Source organism: Elgaria multicarinata, chromosome 2 (genome assembly GCF_023053635.1).
Source record: "Elgaria multicarinata webbii isolate HBS135686 ecotype San Diego chromosome 2, rElgMul1.1.pri, whole genome shotgun sequence".
Classification (NCBI taxonomy): domain Eukaryota; kingdom Metazoa; phylum Chordata; class Lepidosauria; order Squamata; family Anguidae; genus Elgaria; species Elgaria multicarinata.
Window position 1 is genome coordinate 66840311 of NC_086172.1, and position 14550 is coordinate 66854860.

A 14550-nucleotide genomic window follows, 5' to 3' on the forward strand; every position below is an offset into this window, starting at 1 on the left:
AGAGGAAGTAACTGAGGAACAAAAACACAGGCAGAGAAGTGATGGAAGGGAGCTCCCCCCCACCCCGGTGTGATGCAGCTCAAAGACATTAATGTGATACTTTTACTTAACAAAGGGTGCTTCCAGACAGAGGGCTCCTAATATTACCAATCTAAAGGTAGCTATTACATGTCCTGCCTTGTTGGGCCTTGTCTGATGGCTGGTTGGCCACTGTGTGATCAGAGTGTTGGACTATTTAAAGCAGCACTCTAATTGCATCATTAAGATAAGGAGCATTGAAACTGGCCAACCTTGAATTTGGTTAAGAAGGAGTTTTTATAATGACAGCTTAGCTAAGCTCGAGTTCTGCTGCATTAATCTTGTAAGAAAAATAGCTGTCTTTCAAGATACATCATGATTATTTATATTAATTGTTGTTACGTTGGGAAGAATGTGAATTACGTTATATTTGAACATTTGAGGTTGGCATCATGGCCAATGGGTCTGATTGGCTACAGTTACAGAGCAAAATTTCTGAGCTGTATGTGGTGGAAGAGCTATAAATAACTGACTCTTGCATGTTACCTGCATTAAAAGACAGAAAATGTACTTTCTACCTCAGCATATAATAATACTGCAATGCCCTGCAAGGGAGAGGTGTTTCCAGGTGAGGCTTTCATTGTGTGATTATCCTGCCTCGTTCCTGAAATTTTAGAAGGGATCCAGACAACAACATCTCAATTTGTAAACTAGGGATTTAAAACAGATTCTAAAATGTGTAGAGACCAAGCCATTTAGACTGTATACAGGCATACATTGTTTTTCATAGGGCATGTTCAGACAACACATTAAGCCATGGTTAGGGCAGTAACTGTTTTGCAGTAAATTGTTAGTGAGTGTGTTTCAACCATGATTATGTTGCCATGATGATTAGGAATGGTTGACATGTCCTGCTGAGTCATGGTTCACATGACATGCTAAGCCATAATGTTTAGCTCAACATGCTTAACTACCGTGACTTGGTATGTCATCTGAACAGGGTCATTGTAACCTTGCTGTAGTTTTCCAGTCACTCATTTTGGTTCCACTGACCTCTAATATTTTCAACATAATGAAGGTGAATACACCCGGTTTTAATTTTTTTGCCCTGCTTCTACACTTGCACTTTAATGATATGAACTGGTAAAAGCTATTGGACAGAACAGATACATAAATAATAAATTAATAATAGAGTAGAATTTCATTTATTTCAAAGGATACACTCTAAGTAGGACTACATTGAGTACAACCCAACTTTTTTCTAATTAAAACCAAAGGGTTTTTTTTAAAAAAGTTTAACTTTGGCTAGATCATATTCATTTTACTCTTTATTACAGTAGGTTTAGAGATCAATCTTAACTAGTTCTAAGTTCTTCAGATTCTATTCCACTGGAGGACCATGAAATATTGTCCCTGGAATCTTATATCAAGACAAAATATGCTTCAGCATTAAAAATGAAGTACAGGATCACCAACATGCTGCGCCGTACACGGATATTGAAAAACAGTAAGGGTAATGATAACTCACTAATCAGAACGGCTTTAAAGCACAAAGTAGAGTAATCTGTTCTGATTAACAACTCTAGGGAGGAGAAAGGAATTACACTTTCAGACTAATTTCAAATGAAAGTTGAAATGAAATTATGCAAATAACAGGGCATGGTTGAAGAATGAGCCCTGCAGAATATCCTGAGGAAATATCATTAAATGAAAATGAAATTATTTAAAAACAGGGTTTTGAGGCAGTCTGCTGAGCTGTATTTAAGCATCATTGTTTGAGGTTTAGAATAATTTTATTCCATTTCCTTGCAGGCTGTAGAGTATTTAATGCTTATTAACTGCTCAGCCTGACATCGCTAGTCACCTGTAAGGTATTCATTATTCTGCTTAGTGTAGATGTTTTTTTGAACCTGGGATTTAAACACACCATGTAAGAATGTGTTAAAAACAACAACAACAAATTCTACAGAAGTACAGTAGTGTCCAATTATGCCCAACCACTAATGATAATGATGCTGCACAAGTGTAAACTAATGCTTGTGTAACAAAATTAGCAATTACTATGGTTAAAAGTGGCACAGTCCCACTTGTATCATGGATTCCTTATGCACATCTCAAAAACACTACCATATACTGAATGGTATATTGAATAATCTCATATACATTTATTTTATCACACACATTATCACCCCCATTTATCTCCAGGTAGTATAAGATACATAAATTGATAAGATGGCTTCTTCCAGTTATTGAATCAAAGAAGAAATTGGAGTATCATCAACATAAGTGCTGCAACACTAAAACACTGAACTTCTGAAATAATTTTGAATTAGGAAAAACTAAAACCAAAGAGTCTTTTGATGATTCTGAAAACGCAAAATAATTAAATGTTTTTTGGACACTATCAGTATGCATTCACCAGAGTCTGCTAGTTTCTGTTTGTGATACTTATTTAGATACTCCTGAGCCTTAACCAATATTCCAAGATTGTGGTTTTTTGACATTCATTATTCTCAGGACCTCAAAGGAGAGGGTCCTACACCTTCCTGCACAATCTGAGATCTTCTGAGTTTCCCACTTGAGTCCTCCCCAACCTTTTCCAGGGGCCATATCCCTAAGATCGAATGATTTGAAGTATTTTTATACTGGTCCTCAGCCAAAAAGGCTCCCAGACAGGCTTACACACAATCAATTAAATAAGACAGCCCTTGTCCACAAGCTTACAATCTAAAAATACATGACACACACCCAAAAAAAGATTGAGGGAAAAAGAGGGGGGATTATTATTTTAGTAGTGTTAGTGGAATGGCCCTGCTCTACCTTAAGAATAAAATTGAGAATAAGACTGTCGGTAACTACCTTGAGAATAAAATTGAGAATAAAACTGCCAGTATCATACTGCCCTTATACAAATCTATGGTGCGACCATACTGTGTACAGTTCTGGTCATCACACCTAAAAAAGGATATTATACAGCTGGAAAAAGTGCAGAAAAGGGCAACTAAAATGATTAAGGGGCTGGAGCATCTCCCTTATGAGGGAAGGTTACATCAACTGGGATTGTTTAGCATCCCAGGGGAGGCTAAGGGGAGACATCTCTTTGAGGTTTCCATGATGGCTAAGGGGAGACATTTTTCTCCCTCTCTCAAAATACTAGAACCCAGGGTCATCTCATGAAGCTGACTAGTAGGAGATCCATGACAAATAGTTCTTCACATAGCGCATAGTTAAATTATGGAACTCACTGCCACAAGATGTAGTAATGGCCACCAATTTGGATGGCTTTAAAAGGGAGTTGGATAAATTCCTGGAGGCGAAGGCTATCAATGGCTACTCGCCCTGATGGTTGTGTGCTATCTCCAGTATTCAAGGCAGTAAGCCTGTGTGCACCAGTTGCTGGGGAACATGGGTGGGAGGGTGCTGTTGCACCATGTCCTGCCTTGTTGGGCCTTGTCTGATGGCTGGTTGGCCACTGTGTGATCAGAGTGTTGGACTAGATGGACCCTTGGTCTGATCCAGCATCAGGGCACTTCTTATGTTCTTACCTCTCATCTTCCTACAGTCTGCTGGAATGGCTGCTGGTAGTGACAGTTGAGGGAAAAGGAGCCTTGATGAGAAGGCTGGGCTGATGGAATGTCCCTGCTCTTCCTCTCAACTCCCTCAGCTCAACCTGCCTCAAATGGACCCACACTGAATAAGAGTTCTAATACTTTTCGTGCCTCAGGTAGATATCCACATATACCTGTAAGATGTGGAAGTCAAAACCTCTTAATAAATATTGTGCTTCTCCTCAGACACAGAGATGGAACAACAAGGATTTGAGCTTTCCTGGTAGTGGTGCCTCATATAGGGAACTCCCTGTTTAGGCCCATCTGTTCACTTCAATGTCTTCTTTCAGGAAATTAGTAAAAACCCTAAGTTTTCCCTCCCTCATTTGAAAGTTCCTGAATTAGAAAAAACATGGTCTGTAAATCTCTAATTATAATACGGTTTTACCATTTTTGTGATAATTTGAGACTTTTAAATATTTCAAATTGCATTGAGAGAATTCATGTGTTTTGTATTGTATTTTATATGCTCTATAATTCACTTTGTGGGAGAAGAAACTGAATAAATAATAATGGCCCATGTGGTAATTTCTGTTAATTCCTGATAATACAGAAATACCACAACATGGAAAAGTAGGCATGGTGCTGTTTTGGGGTTGCATGGTAGTAACGTGAATCTTAATAAAACATTGTGGGGGGGAGGGGTATATTTCACCTATATATGAAAAATCATTGGCACATACTGATCTACCCTCACTGGTTGTATGACTGCTATTTATGCAGGAATTTGTTGAGGCATAGAAGCTATGCCATTGGCAGCAATCTGCAGCAGTATGCATAGAAATATAAGTATTGTGACATTTATGTCTTTACAAAGACATGCATATCTTATTACAAGATTAGTGTGAAGGTCTCAAAACTGAATCAATACAGTAATTGAAAACACAAACATCTGTCTCAGTATTCTGGAGAAACAAAGGATATTTCCTTGCCACTGTATTTAGAAAGGATTAAAGACACATTTGCCAAGTTTGTTGAATCAATATTGGTTTCTGTGTTTCTTGTACACATTGGTTCTGCACAATAACTCCCAAATGTGGACATCTACTTGCTTATTGAAGGGGAGGGGAAGAGAGTTGGAGTAAGGGGAAGGAGGTATTTGGCAGAAGTGATGTTTGAAAGAAGTATAGGTATGGTGGAACTAATGGCAGCCTGTGAGAATGATGATGATATTTAGAATTTTACTGAGCTGTCTAGTGTTCAAAGCACTTCACAAAAATTTATAGTATTGCTGAAAGGCAAATAACCTCCCCACAACTTTATACATGTCCTAAAAGTCCAGATCCTAACAATCGTTTCATCAACAATTAGAAAGTACATTCAACATCTCTCCACATAGATCTCTTCTTCTGGTAGTTGTTTACAACACTGAAAACTAAGCTCCATATATCTCTCCACATAGGAAGGCGCATGTTGTCTGCGAACAGGTCTGTATCTGGACTATATGCATCTCCCCATGGGGAGCACCTGGACTTCCTCGCCCCACAGTTGTTTAGAATATCTGAAACTGCTCCACATCGGAAGCTTGTATTAAAGCTCCAACATCATGGGTTGGATACAGAGGTGTTTTGCATGAGCAGAACAAGGGGAGGTGTGATTTTCACTCACACTCCACGGTTTAGTCAGGAATGTCAGTTCTGAACCAGGCCAACAACTGTGCTATAATTTCATTACCTAATTTTAGATCTGCAACCTGCTAATTTCAAGAAAAAATAAATGATTTCCAATTCACTTTCTATACATCACTCATAGACATATACAATGATAAAGTAATCTGGATAATTTCATAGTGGTATAGTTAATTTTATCATTGGTGCAGCTTTTTTCTATTAACTATCCTTCAGGCAGAGGCAATGGCTTTGATAGTTATTACCTGCTCGCAAAGATTATTTCCAAAATAATTTCAAAAGGCTTTCCTAATAAATGGTGACATCTCACATGGCAGGGTGTATGAAAGTTATTTTATATTTCAATTTATCAGCCTACACACCATCAGGAGATATACAGATTGTTTATAAGGTTTTCCAGATGAGCCTCCAAACAATTTTAGGGCTACAATGGACTATGTCTCAGCTGCAGTTTCACAAGCCTAATAATTTACAATACCTGCTGAACATCTTGCTGGAAAACACAAAGTTGAAGCCTCTGATGTAACCGGACCTTCCTGTGTTGCCAGATGCTCTCCAAGCGCCTTTGATGATGTAAGACTTCATGGACTACATCCAAAACTTGGTGAACAGCCTTGGAATAATTAGCTGTGGCAGTAAGAGATTCTGAGTTCCCAGGACTCAAGGGACGCTGTAGGACATCCAGCAAAGCCTTTCCATCCTGGCTTACCTGTAAGATTAAAGAGGGGAAATCTATCATAATTAAAAAAAAGCATACATAATTTTTTTGCTGCCCATGTAAACTTGGTCAGAACTGCAAGGTCATTGGATAGTTATTCCCGAAGGCAAGACATGTAATTCACAAACTTCACTTTCATTTTAGGAAATCAGAGACAAATACTTTCCAATGCTGCCATTTTAGATATACTTATATGAATGGTGAAAATTTTATGTGGAAGAATGGAATTGCCTTTAGTTTATACCAGTATTACAGAGAAGGATCAGACCTCCTACACAACAATATTTTCCTTCAGGCCTGTTATTTTAATAAAAAATATCAGGAAATTAGAACCTCACTAACTACTTTGCTACATACAATATTTACTATTTAACTTTGAATAACACCAAGGAAATCCATATTGGTTATAGGGGTTTGTTACAGAAACACCAAGAAAGAGAACACAAATTTTCTGAGTCTGGAAAGTCTCTACCGACGAATGAATGGGTTTTGAAAGAAGCCAGTTGTTTAAATGTAAGCAGTTAGCTGCCATTTAAACCTTCCAATGCTCCCTTTAGGAATTAAAAATAAGTCTCTTTTATGTTAGTGCTTTGCATTTTTAAAGGACTGTTCAAGGTCAAAATGCACTTACAGAGCAGCTTTGCAGTGTATATCTTATCATCAGTTGGGAAAGAATCAGCACAGATAGAGATGGGTGAACTCCCTCCCCACCAGCTCAAATCGTATTTGGGTCACTAAATACAAACATAAATGAACAATAAAAAAAAAACATTTTTCCCAAGAGTTCTAAATTATTTTTCTATGTTTGTGTATGCATCCATTCTGCTGCTTGGGAAGTACTTATTTATTTGTTTGTTTAATTCATATGCTGTCTTTCACTGATCATTTTAAAGCAAACGGTAATGTGTTCCTTCCATGCACATCACAAATGTTGGGATTTTAAAATTTGCTTTTCCTTTTTTCGTTTTCTTTGAGATTCTTCAGGCATGATTAATTGTTGCATTAGTCAGCATGCCTTTGTTTTTTTAACTACTTGCTTTCTCTGGCAATTATTTTACTTGACAGGTTGAGCGAGGTTTGTGGTGGTGGTGAATTGTAGAAGGTAAAAAAAAAGTATTTTTCTAACAGCCATTCATGGATTGCTTCTGTAAGATAGTATGTACATGATGCATTCCCTGCACTTCAGGCATAAGGTAAGGTAAGAGCTTTCTGAATTTTAGCAATGAACTAACATGCAGCAGACAACACCGCAGTTGCCTTTTTTATAGCCTAGTCTAAGGGAAGCAGACTGCACAGGCAGAAAATATGCATGTGCACTTTTGACATTCCCAGTTTAAATTGTGAGAAGGCCATCTTTAAACAAGGAGGCTTACCTCAATATACTCATGCACTGCAAACTGGATAAATTTACACTGCACACCACTTATAAGCAAACTTTGACAGCATTACTACTCAGGACTGATTCTAGCACACTATGAAGAAGCACTACAAAAGGAACTTATGCATTTCTATTCACCTCTTCCCAATGGAGCACCAGACTCAGCTCCTAGTAAATTGAAGGTGAGATGAGGCAAAACAGGAAAGGCAGTGGGCAAGCTGATGGTGATCCATAGCAAGAAACAACAGAAAGAGTATTCCCCTAGTTGCTTAGGCCAATGAGAAAGCCTGACTCAGAAGCCTTTTCAGATTGCATGGAGTACAACTTCATCGCCTTTGGCCTATTGCTGTAAATTGGTTTCCTTCTTTCCTGCAGAGCTGCGAGTACATCTCTGGGATAGTTTGGCATTCTCAGGTTGCCAGTTCAAGTTCTACTTCTATTTCGAACTCTGGCATGATAAGATGTAGAAGCTTCAGGTAGACAAAAAAGGCTGTATCTCTGACTTCTTTCAGTGCAGCCTCATAAAGTGCAAAACCATTCCCCACTTTGATGTTAAAAAGCCCTCATGGAAATGAAAGAAATATGGTGGAGAGCTGGATTGGGGTTTTAGAAGTGAAGGACTTTCTAGCCCTCTTATTCTCTGTTTACTAAATCCTGTCCCCCAATAAACTCAGTCTCTCCCTCTCCTTCTTTACTTCAGCCACCTCTTTAAAGAAAAAAAAATCGCAGCATGCAGGATTGAATTCGGGCTAGTGGGGCACACTGCAGCTTAAGCAGTCATGTCAGCATGGCAATGAAAAGCCAAAAAAATGGCTTTTCTACAAAATATTCAGCTGATAACCCTTCTGGACCCCAAATGCATACCCAACTATCTCTATTAATTAAGCTGTGCAATCTACTAGTATTATTAAAGTCTCTTCTGGAAGCACTCACCTCCGTGTAGGCCTGGGTGACCTGTTCATAAAGGGACTGATGATGATGGATGGCCAATTCCAGGTCTTGCATTTCTGATGGGAGGCCTCCCTCGCTGCATATTTTGCACCATGCATCCACACCCGACAGGAACTGAAAAGAGAGATTCCAAAAAGACTTCACTGGCTTGCAACGAACCGACAACTAGCAGCAGAAGGGAATATGAAAATCATCATCATCAACATCAATTTTAAAGCAGTACACATCATAACAAAGAGAACTAGAGTAGACAAAGAATCCATTTCTAAGGAGAAACCATGTCTAGGATCCACAAAACTGCACAACTGTACAACATAGGTTCTGGGCCTATGTTTCTCAATCAGTAGTTCTCATTCTCTCCAAAGCTGCATGCCAAATTGTTCTGGACAGCTCCTGAAGTTTCAAAATCAAAATAAATGCATGCTGTAATAACAGCATGTTTAAAAAACAGAACAAGGAAAGAAAAGAAAAAGAGCCACACGGCCCCTTGGGCATATCTAATCCCTTGAGCATAGCTAAAGTAGCTCTTTGGAACTCAGGCTGAGATAGCACAGAATTACTACCCTAAATCAAGGCCAGGCCACAACTTCAGCAACAATAAAAAACAAAATCTCCCTTTACTAGCTGTGTAAAAGGAAAACGTGCAAAAGACTCAGTTTTTTTCACCCCTCTGTGACAAGCAGCAGCTCACTGGGTGAAAGCTCACTGGGTGACTTTGGGCCACTAACAGACCCTCAGCCCAACCTTCCTTGCAGGGTTGTTGTTGTGATGATAAAATGGAGAGGAAGATTATGTACACCGCTTGGGGTACTTGGAGGAAGTAAAGGCGGGATATAGATGCAATAAATAAATAAATCTAGTTGAACCATCCAACTGCAAAAATTAACAAACAAATCACAACAGGGCCACATGCAAGTTTATGTTATTGTCATACAAAGCCCTAAATAACTTGGGACCAGGGCAGCTAACAGATCACCTTCTCTTATACATACCCAGGCAACCTTTAAGATCATCAGAAGAGGCCTTGCTGGCAATTCCAAAATGCACAGAATATCATATATTTTCCAGAGAAGGCCCAACAGTGGGCCTTCTCTGGAAAACCCTCCCCCCTGCAGTTATGGAGGCAGAAAATGTCGCATCTTTTAAACGTCTCCAGAAAACTAGGCTTTTCCTGGGCTGTAATTAAATTGATCATGCCATTCCATTTACTGCTCCTTGAATTATTTTTTTTTACTGTAGTTGGAAGTGTTTTTGTTGTGTTTTTAAAGTATTTTAATATTTATTGTGAACCGCTGAGGGATTTTATTACATTCAATGGTATATAAGTGTCACAAATTAAATAAATAAATATTATGTCTTGAAATTAACATTTCCATGTTATGATTTTTTCACAGAGCTTGCTGTGTAACCCCTTTGAGAGGTGCCGGTCTCATGTTATGCATAACTAGTGCACCTACTTATTATTGTTTGATTGATATATGAGAGATTAATCCCTGTTGCCAAAGTTCTTGAACCCAAATTCATGAAATGCAGGAAACTTTGACTATCAAATTATACATAAAAAGAAAAAGAATTCTGTAGCCTCTCATTTGGATGTCTTTATTCATTTTTCTTTTCTTTTTAAACTTTGATTGGTAAGTATCATAACATAACAAAAAAGAATCCATTTCAGGTTATATTCACATTCAGGAATACAAATGCAGCCAAACAAGGGGATATCTGAGAATTTTTTGCAGAGGACAAAAACATAGCTGTTGACCATTTTGGTCCCTAAAGGGAGCATTGTGGAACTAGGAAACCCAATAAAGGGAAACTGCCACAGAATGGCTAGGCTTCTCCTCTTTTAGAAAATCCATTTAGTAGTTCCTAGATGTTCCTAAATAGCGGGTTTCTGTACCTCCGTAGCAAAGTAAATGCTTGGTATGTAGACAGCTGAAGTTCAATTATCCACATCTCCACTTGGGAAGATCTCATGTATGAGGGCTGACATCCTTTTAGGAAAGACCTCTCCTTCTGAATACTTGGGCCCTATCTACACCTAAGGATTATCCCAGGAAAATGGAGGGATTGTCCCTGCCTGCTCCCGGGATCCCCTGTGTGTCATTTGCATGCACAGGGATGATCCTGGGACGATCCCAGGGAAAAAGGCAGGTATAGAAATGGCCTTGGAGAGCTACTTCCAATCTTAATAAGACAATACTGAGCTAGATAGACCAATTGTCTGATTCAGTATAAAGCAGGTTCATAAGTTCTCAAGATTGCTCTTTATCTTCTAGAAGAAAAAATAAAAAGCCAGTAAATACACATATATTTAATTCCAGGCAAATACAATTGTCCATTCAATTGCACTGAAGATGAGGTTTCTTAATGCTACAAAAATTCCCCACAGCCACCTGATTTAGCAAGTGGCTGTGGTTTTTTAAATTGGGGTTCTTCCTTCTTCACCATATGAGCACTAGGGTATGCATTTGAGCGTGGAAAAGGACATGCATCTCGAAGGCTAATCGTTTTCCTGAATGTAAACCCAAGTTGGGGTATAGATATCTGTGACATGCATCTGAACTTAGGTAATTTATACATCCAGATACTTCACTCTATTCCTTCCTATGGCCCCAATAATCTGGATTCTACCTCAAACCCCAGGTCAATCATGAAACAAAGCATTAAAAATAAATTTGCTTTGGGGATCACTTGGAAACAATCCGGTTTTAACCATAACCACAGAGTAGAACAGACATGTACCTGAGGTATGTTTATAAAGGGCTTCTCCAGAGCTCAATGAATTCAGCGTATGTGTGATTCACATAAAATGCAGCTGGTACAATATGTGTCTGCAAACATCAGGACCCATAAAATATGTTTAAAATAACAATCACTTTTGCAAGAGTTAAAAATGAGCATTCCACAAATGGAAATTCTAGTTACTAGTGACAGGAAAGAGGCACCAGGTGTATGTGTGCCTAAAAGCACATGCGATAAAAACATAACTGAAGTATAGAAGATAATTTTATTAACACAGAGAAAAGGGAGCTACTTAATGTGATCAAGGCAACCATAATGATAAGACTACCTAAGCACACTTTACTAGGGACAAGTCTCATTTATCTCAGTAGGACTTACTTCTAAGTAAACATGCTTAGGAACACACTGTAAATGCTAAATAGTCTCCATTCAATGGGAATCATCGTCTGGCAATTGCTGTTTGGCTCCCATTGTAATTTTCACAGCATACCAGGGAGTTATAAGATGATGAGTCAACAGGATAGCTCCCTAGAAAAACCAGAGCTGACTACATATTTCAGTCCCAGCTGATGGAACTGCAAACCAGGTCTTGTATCATTCCCCCATGCTCCCGGCATTTAGGGTTTAGTGCTGCCACATCAAAACTCTCTCCCCTCTAATGTCTTGCTTAGTCCAAATGACTATTTAGATTCTCCTACCCCATCTAATTCCTGTTTACATAGTCCTGGGAGACTTTGGAAAGTGTCCAACAGTCTTTTTTTTAAAAAAGAAAGAAAGTGATGCCCCCTTTTCAGTTGTTCATTTCAGCTGGAGGGAGGGGCATTAGGAAGCAGTCATGCTAAGGTGGCTTAAACAGCTTTCCCTATGCATCTTCCTCGCTGTCTTCCCTTATGATAAGATGTGCCACTATGTGGAATGATTTTAAATGCCTTTCAAAAGGAAGGCTGTAAAATGCAGGCTGCTCCTCAGTTGGGCAATATCAGAATCTGATCCTGAGCAGCTTCCAGAAGTGTAATGAAGCTGCTCTGTATGGATGCTGAGGCTGAATTCCAGAAGTAAGAGTTTTGTTGGAGGATCTTATCCCCAGCATTTAAGTTTTGTTTTAAAAGTTCAGACTAATCCTATGCATGATTGCTTGGATATCATACTGATTTCAATCGGATTTATTCCCAAGTAAGCATGAATAGGATTACAGCTGCAGAATGTTAAAAGTTAGGAACAGAAGAACTTCCCTTCTTAATCAAACAAACATCCACTAGTTATTTCCCCTTCTTAACCATGAGCAGTTAATGTCTATTAAAGTAAACATTTTACATATGGAAGGAGCCTGGCTCTACATTGGCTCTGTCCAGACCACACGTTTCTCTATGCAGTGGGAAACCTCCATTCAACAGTTGAGTTTGTAGGGGGTATTCCCCCCCACATGTTTTAACTCCACCGTTGTGTGACTGTGGGCTATGGTGGAGTTGAGTAAAAGGCAATGCAATATTTGATTGACAGTTCCTCTGCCCTCTCTCCTCCCCCAGTCCTCTTGATGGTATCCCATCAGCCATTGCTGCAAAGAAAAAACTCAATCCTGGCAGCTCTCCTAGAGTAGCACTTGCTCCTTTCACTGCTCTTGCCAGAGAACTCTGAAGCCGGTGGGAAAAGTCCACTCAACGCAACAGGAAACTCCATGGAGCCCTCCACACAACGCAATGGTTTTGCAGGAACTCTCCTCTGGACTGTGTGGATATTCAGCATGGAGTGTTTTCTAAAAAAAACAAAACCCTCCACCATGGGGTGGAGTTTTCCCTCCAGTCAACACATTTCTCAACGGTGGTATAAAAACTTTACTGTGGAGTTCTAAAACCACCATTGAGAAATGTGTTGTCTGAACTGAGCCATTATGTAAAACAGTAATGGATGCATTTAATATTTAAGCAGTTATGTGATTAGAAAGATGGTAGAGGACCAGATTGTGAGGCATGTTACTTCAATAAGATTCCTCCAGACTAAGTGGTTGAATATTTCAGCCTAAAGGTTGTGGGATTTCATGCAAATCATTATCATGTCCAACTTGGCCCCAGAACTGAATCTTGAATCCTAGTTGTAAAGGCTTATCCAAGAACAGGAGTAGGGGCCTCAAACAACACAAACAGGAGTGCCAGAAAATATAAAAAAGGATTTTTCATAAGAAAAGACTGCCAAACATCTCAAAGACTGGTATAAACAACTAGCATACATTATATGCTGCAAAAATCATACAGAAAAGGAGGGAGAGAATTCTTGACCAAAGCACACTCTCAGAATTCCAAATATGCCCTTTGGCTCAAAAAGATTGGGTATCCCTGTTTTATGGAATGCCTTTAACACTTTCTCTGCCTCCTCTGAAAAGATCAAAAGGGATGGAAGGCTGAGGATCTCAGGATGGAGAATCCTGTCTCCGTTCCAAGACAGAAGGTCTGCCATACTCAGACTGCAGTAATCATCCCCACTGGAATGGGAGAGCAAGCTGTGAAACCAAGGTTGTCTCAGCCACCACAGAATGAGCAAGATGCAGTTCACTCTGTCCCACTCAATCATGGCCACCATTTTGATAATAAGTGGGATGAGTATGAACATGTATAAAAGGGGCAGGCAATTTGTAGCCCTCCAGAAGTTTTGGACCACACTATTGGTATTCTGGCTACGGCTGGTGAGAGTTGCAGTCTAAAACATCAAAAGGACCACAAGTTTCCCATTCCTGTTGTAGAGAAACAGTCTGGTCCACCTGTACAGGAAGATGCATTGCCCACTCCCTCTCTGCTGCAGTAAAGATTGAAGTTATTAATGCTCGGAGTCCCCAACAGGCAAAAGAAGCTATGGGCTACACATTTACCATCCCTTAACACAAGCATATTCCAGTCTGGCTGAACAGGTGTGCCAAAAAACTGTTCCCCCATAAGATGGACAACTACTGGGGTATCATACTTATGCACATAGCAGTCCCATAGCTCCAGGGTAAGGTTCAAGAAAATCCTAGGTCTTTTCCCTCCCCTATCTATTGATGTAACAGATGCTGGCCACCTGGATTACTCTGCCACAAAGATAAGGTTCAAATGCTTGAAAAGCCTTCATCACAGTTAGTAGTACAAGTGTGTTGATATTCAGCCACAGTTCTGTAGGCCACAACAGAACTGTGGCCCTTGTAGTGTGTTCATGATGGTGATTGTGACTGAAAGCAATAGTGGTGAAAACATGATCTGTTGAACCAGGTTGCTTGGATGTGACCACAACAGAGCAACTGATGAACCTAGCAGATTGAAGCAAGTGTCACACTCTGAGGATTTCAATGTGCCTGAACATGTGTAGGAAGCAATGCTGGAGCTGTTTCCTACACAGTCATCCAATGGGGTGACAGCCATTGTTGCTGCCTTGTGTCCCCAGAGTCTCTGGATTTAAGATGCCTGAGGGTCCATACTGAAGGTGACATTGGTGATAGGCCAACAAGAACCTCTGCCTTGCTCACTGGCAGATATGAGCATC

The 14550-nt window shown here is 39.6% G+C and overlaps 1 protein-coding gene across 1 annotated transcript in view; it reads right to left on the minus strand.

Moving 5' to 3' along the window:
• KALRN (kalirin RhoGEF kinase) overlaps nucleotides 1-14550 on the minus strand; it is a 559448-nt gene that overhangs the window by 249125 nt on the left and 295773 nt on the right. Inside the window, exons 8-9 of the mRNA XM_063116666.1 lie at nucleotides 8284-8415; nucleotides 5733-5963 (exon numbers count right to left, since the gene is read on the minus strand). Coding sequence (XP_062972736.1) covers nucleotides 5733-5963; nucleotides 8284-8415 — 363 coding nt within the window. The remainder of the gene's footprint in view (nucleotides 1-5732; nucleotides 5964-8283; nucleotides 8416-14550) is intronic.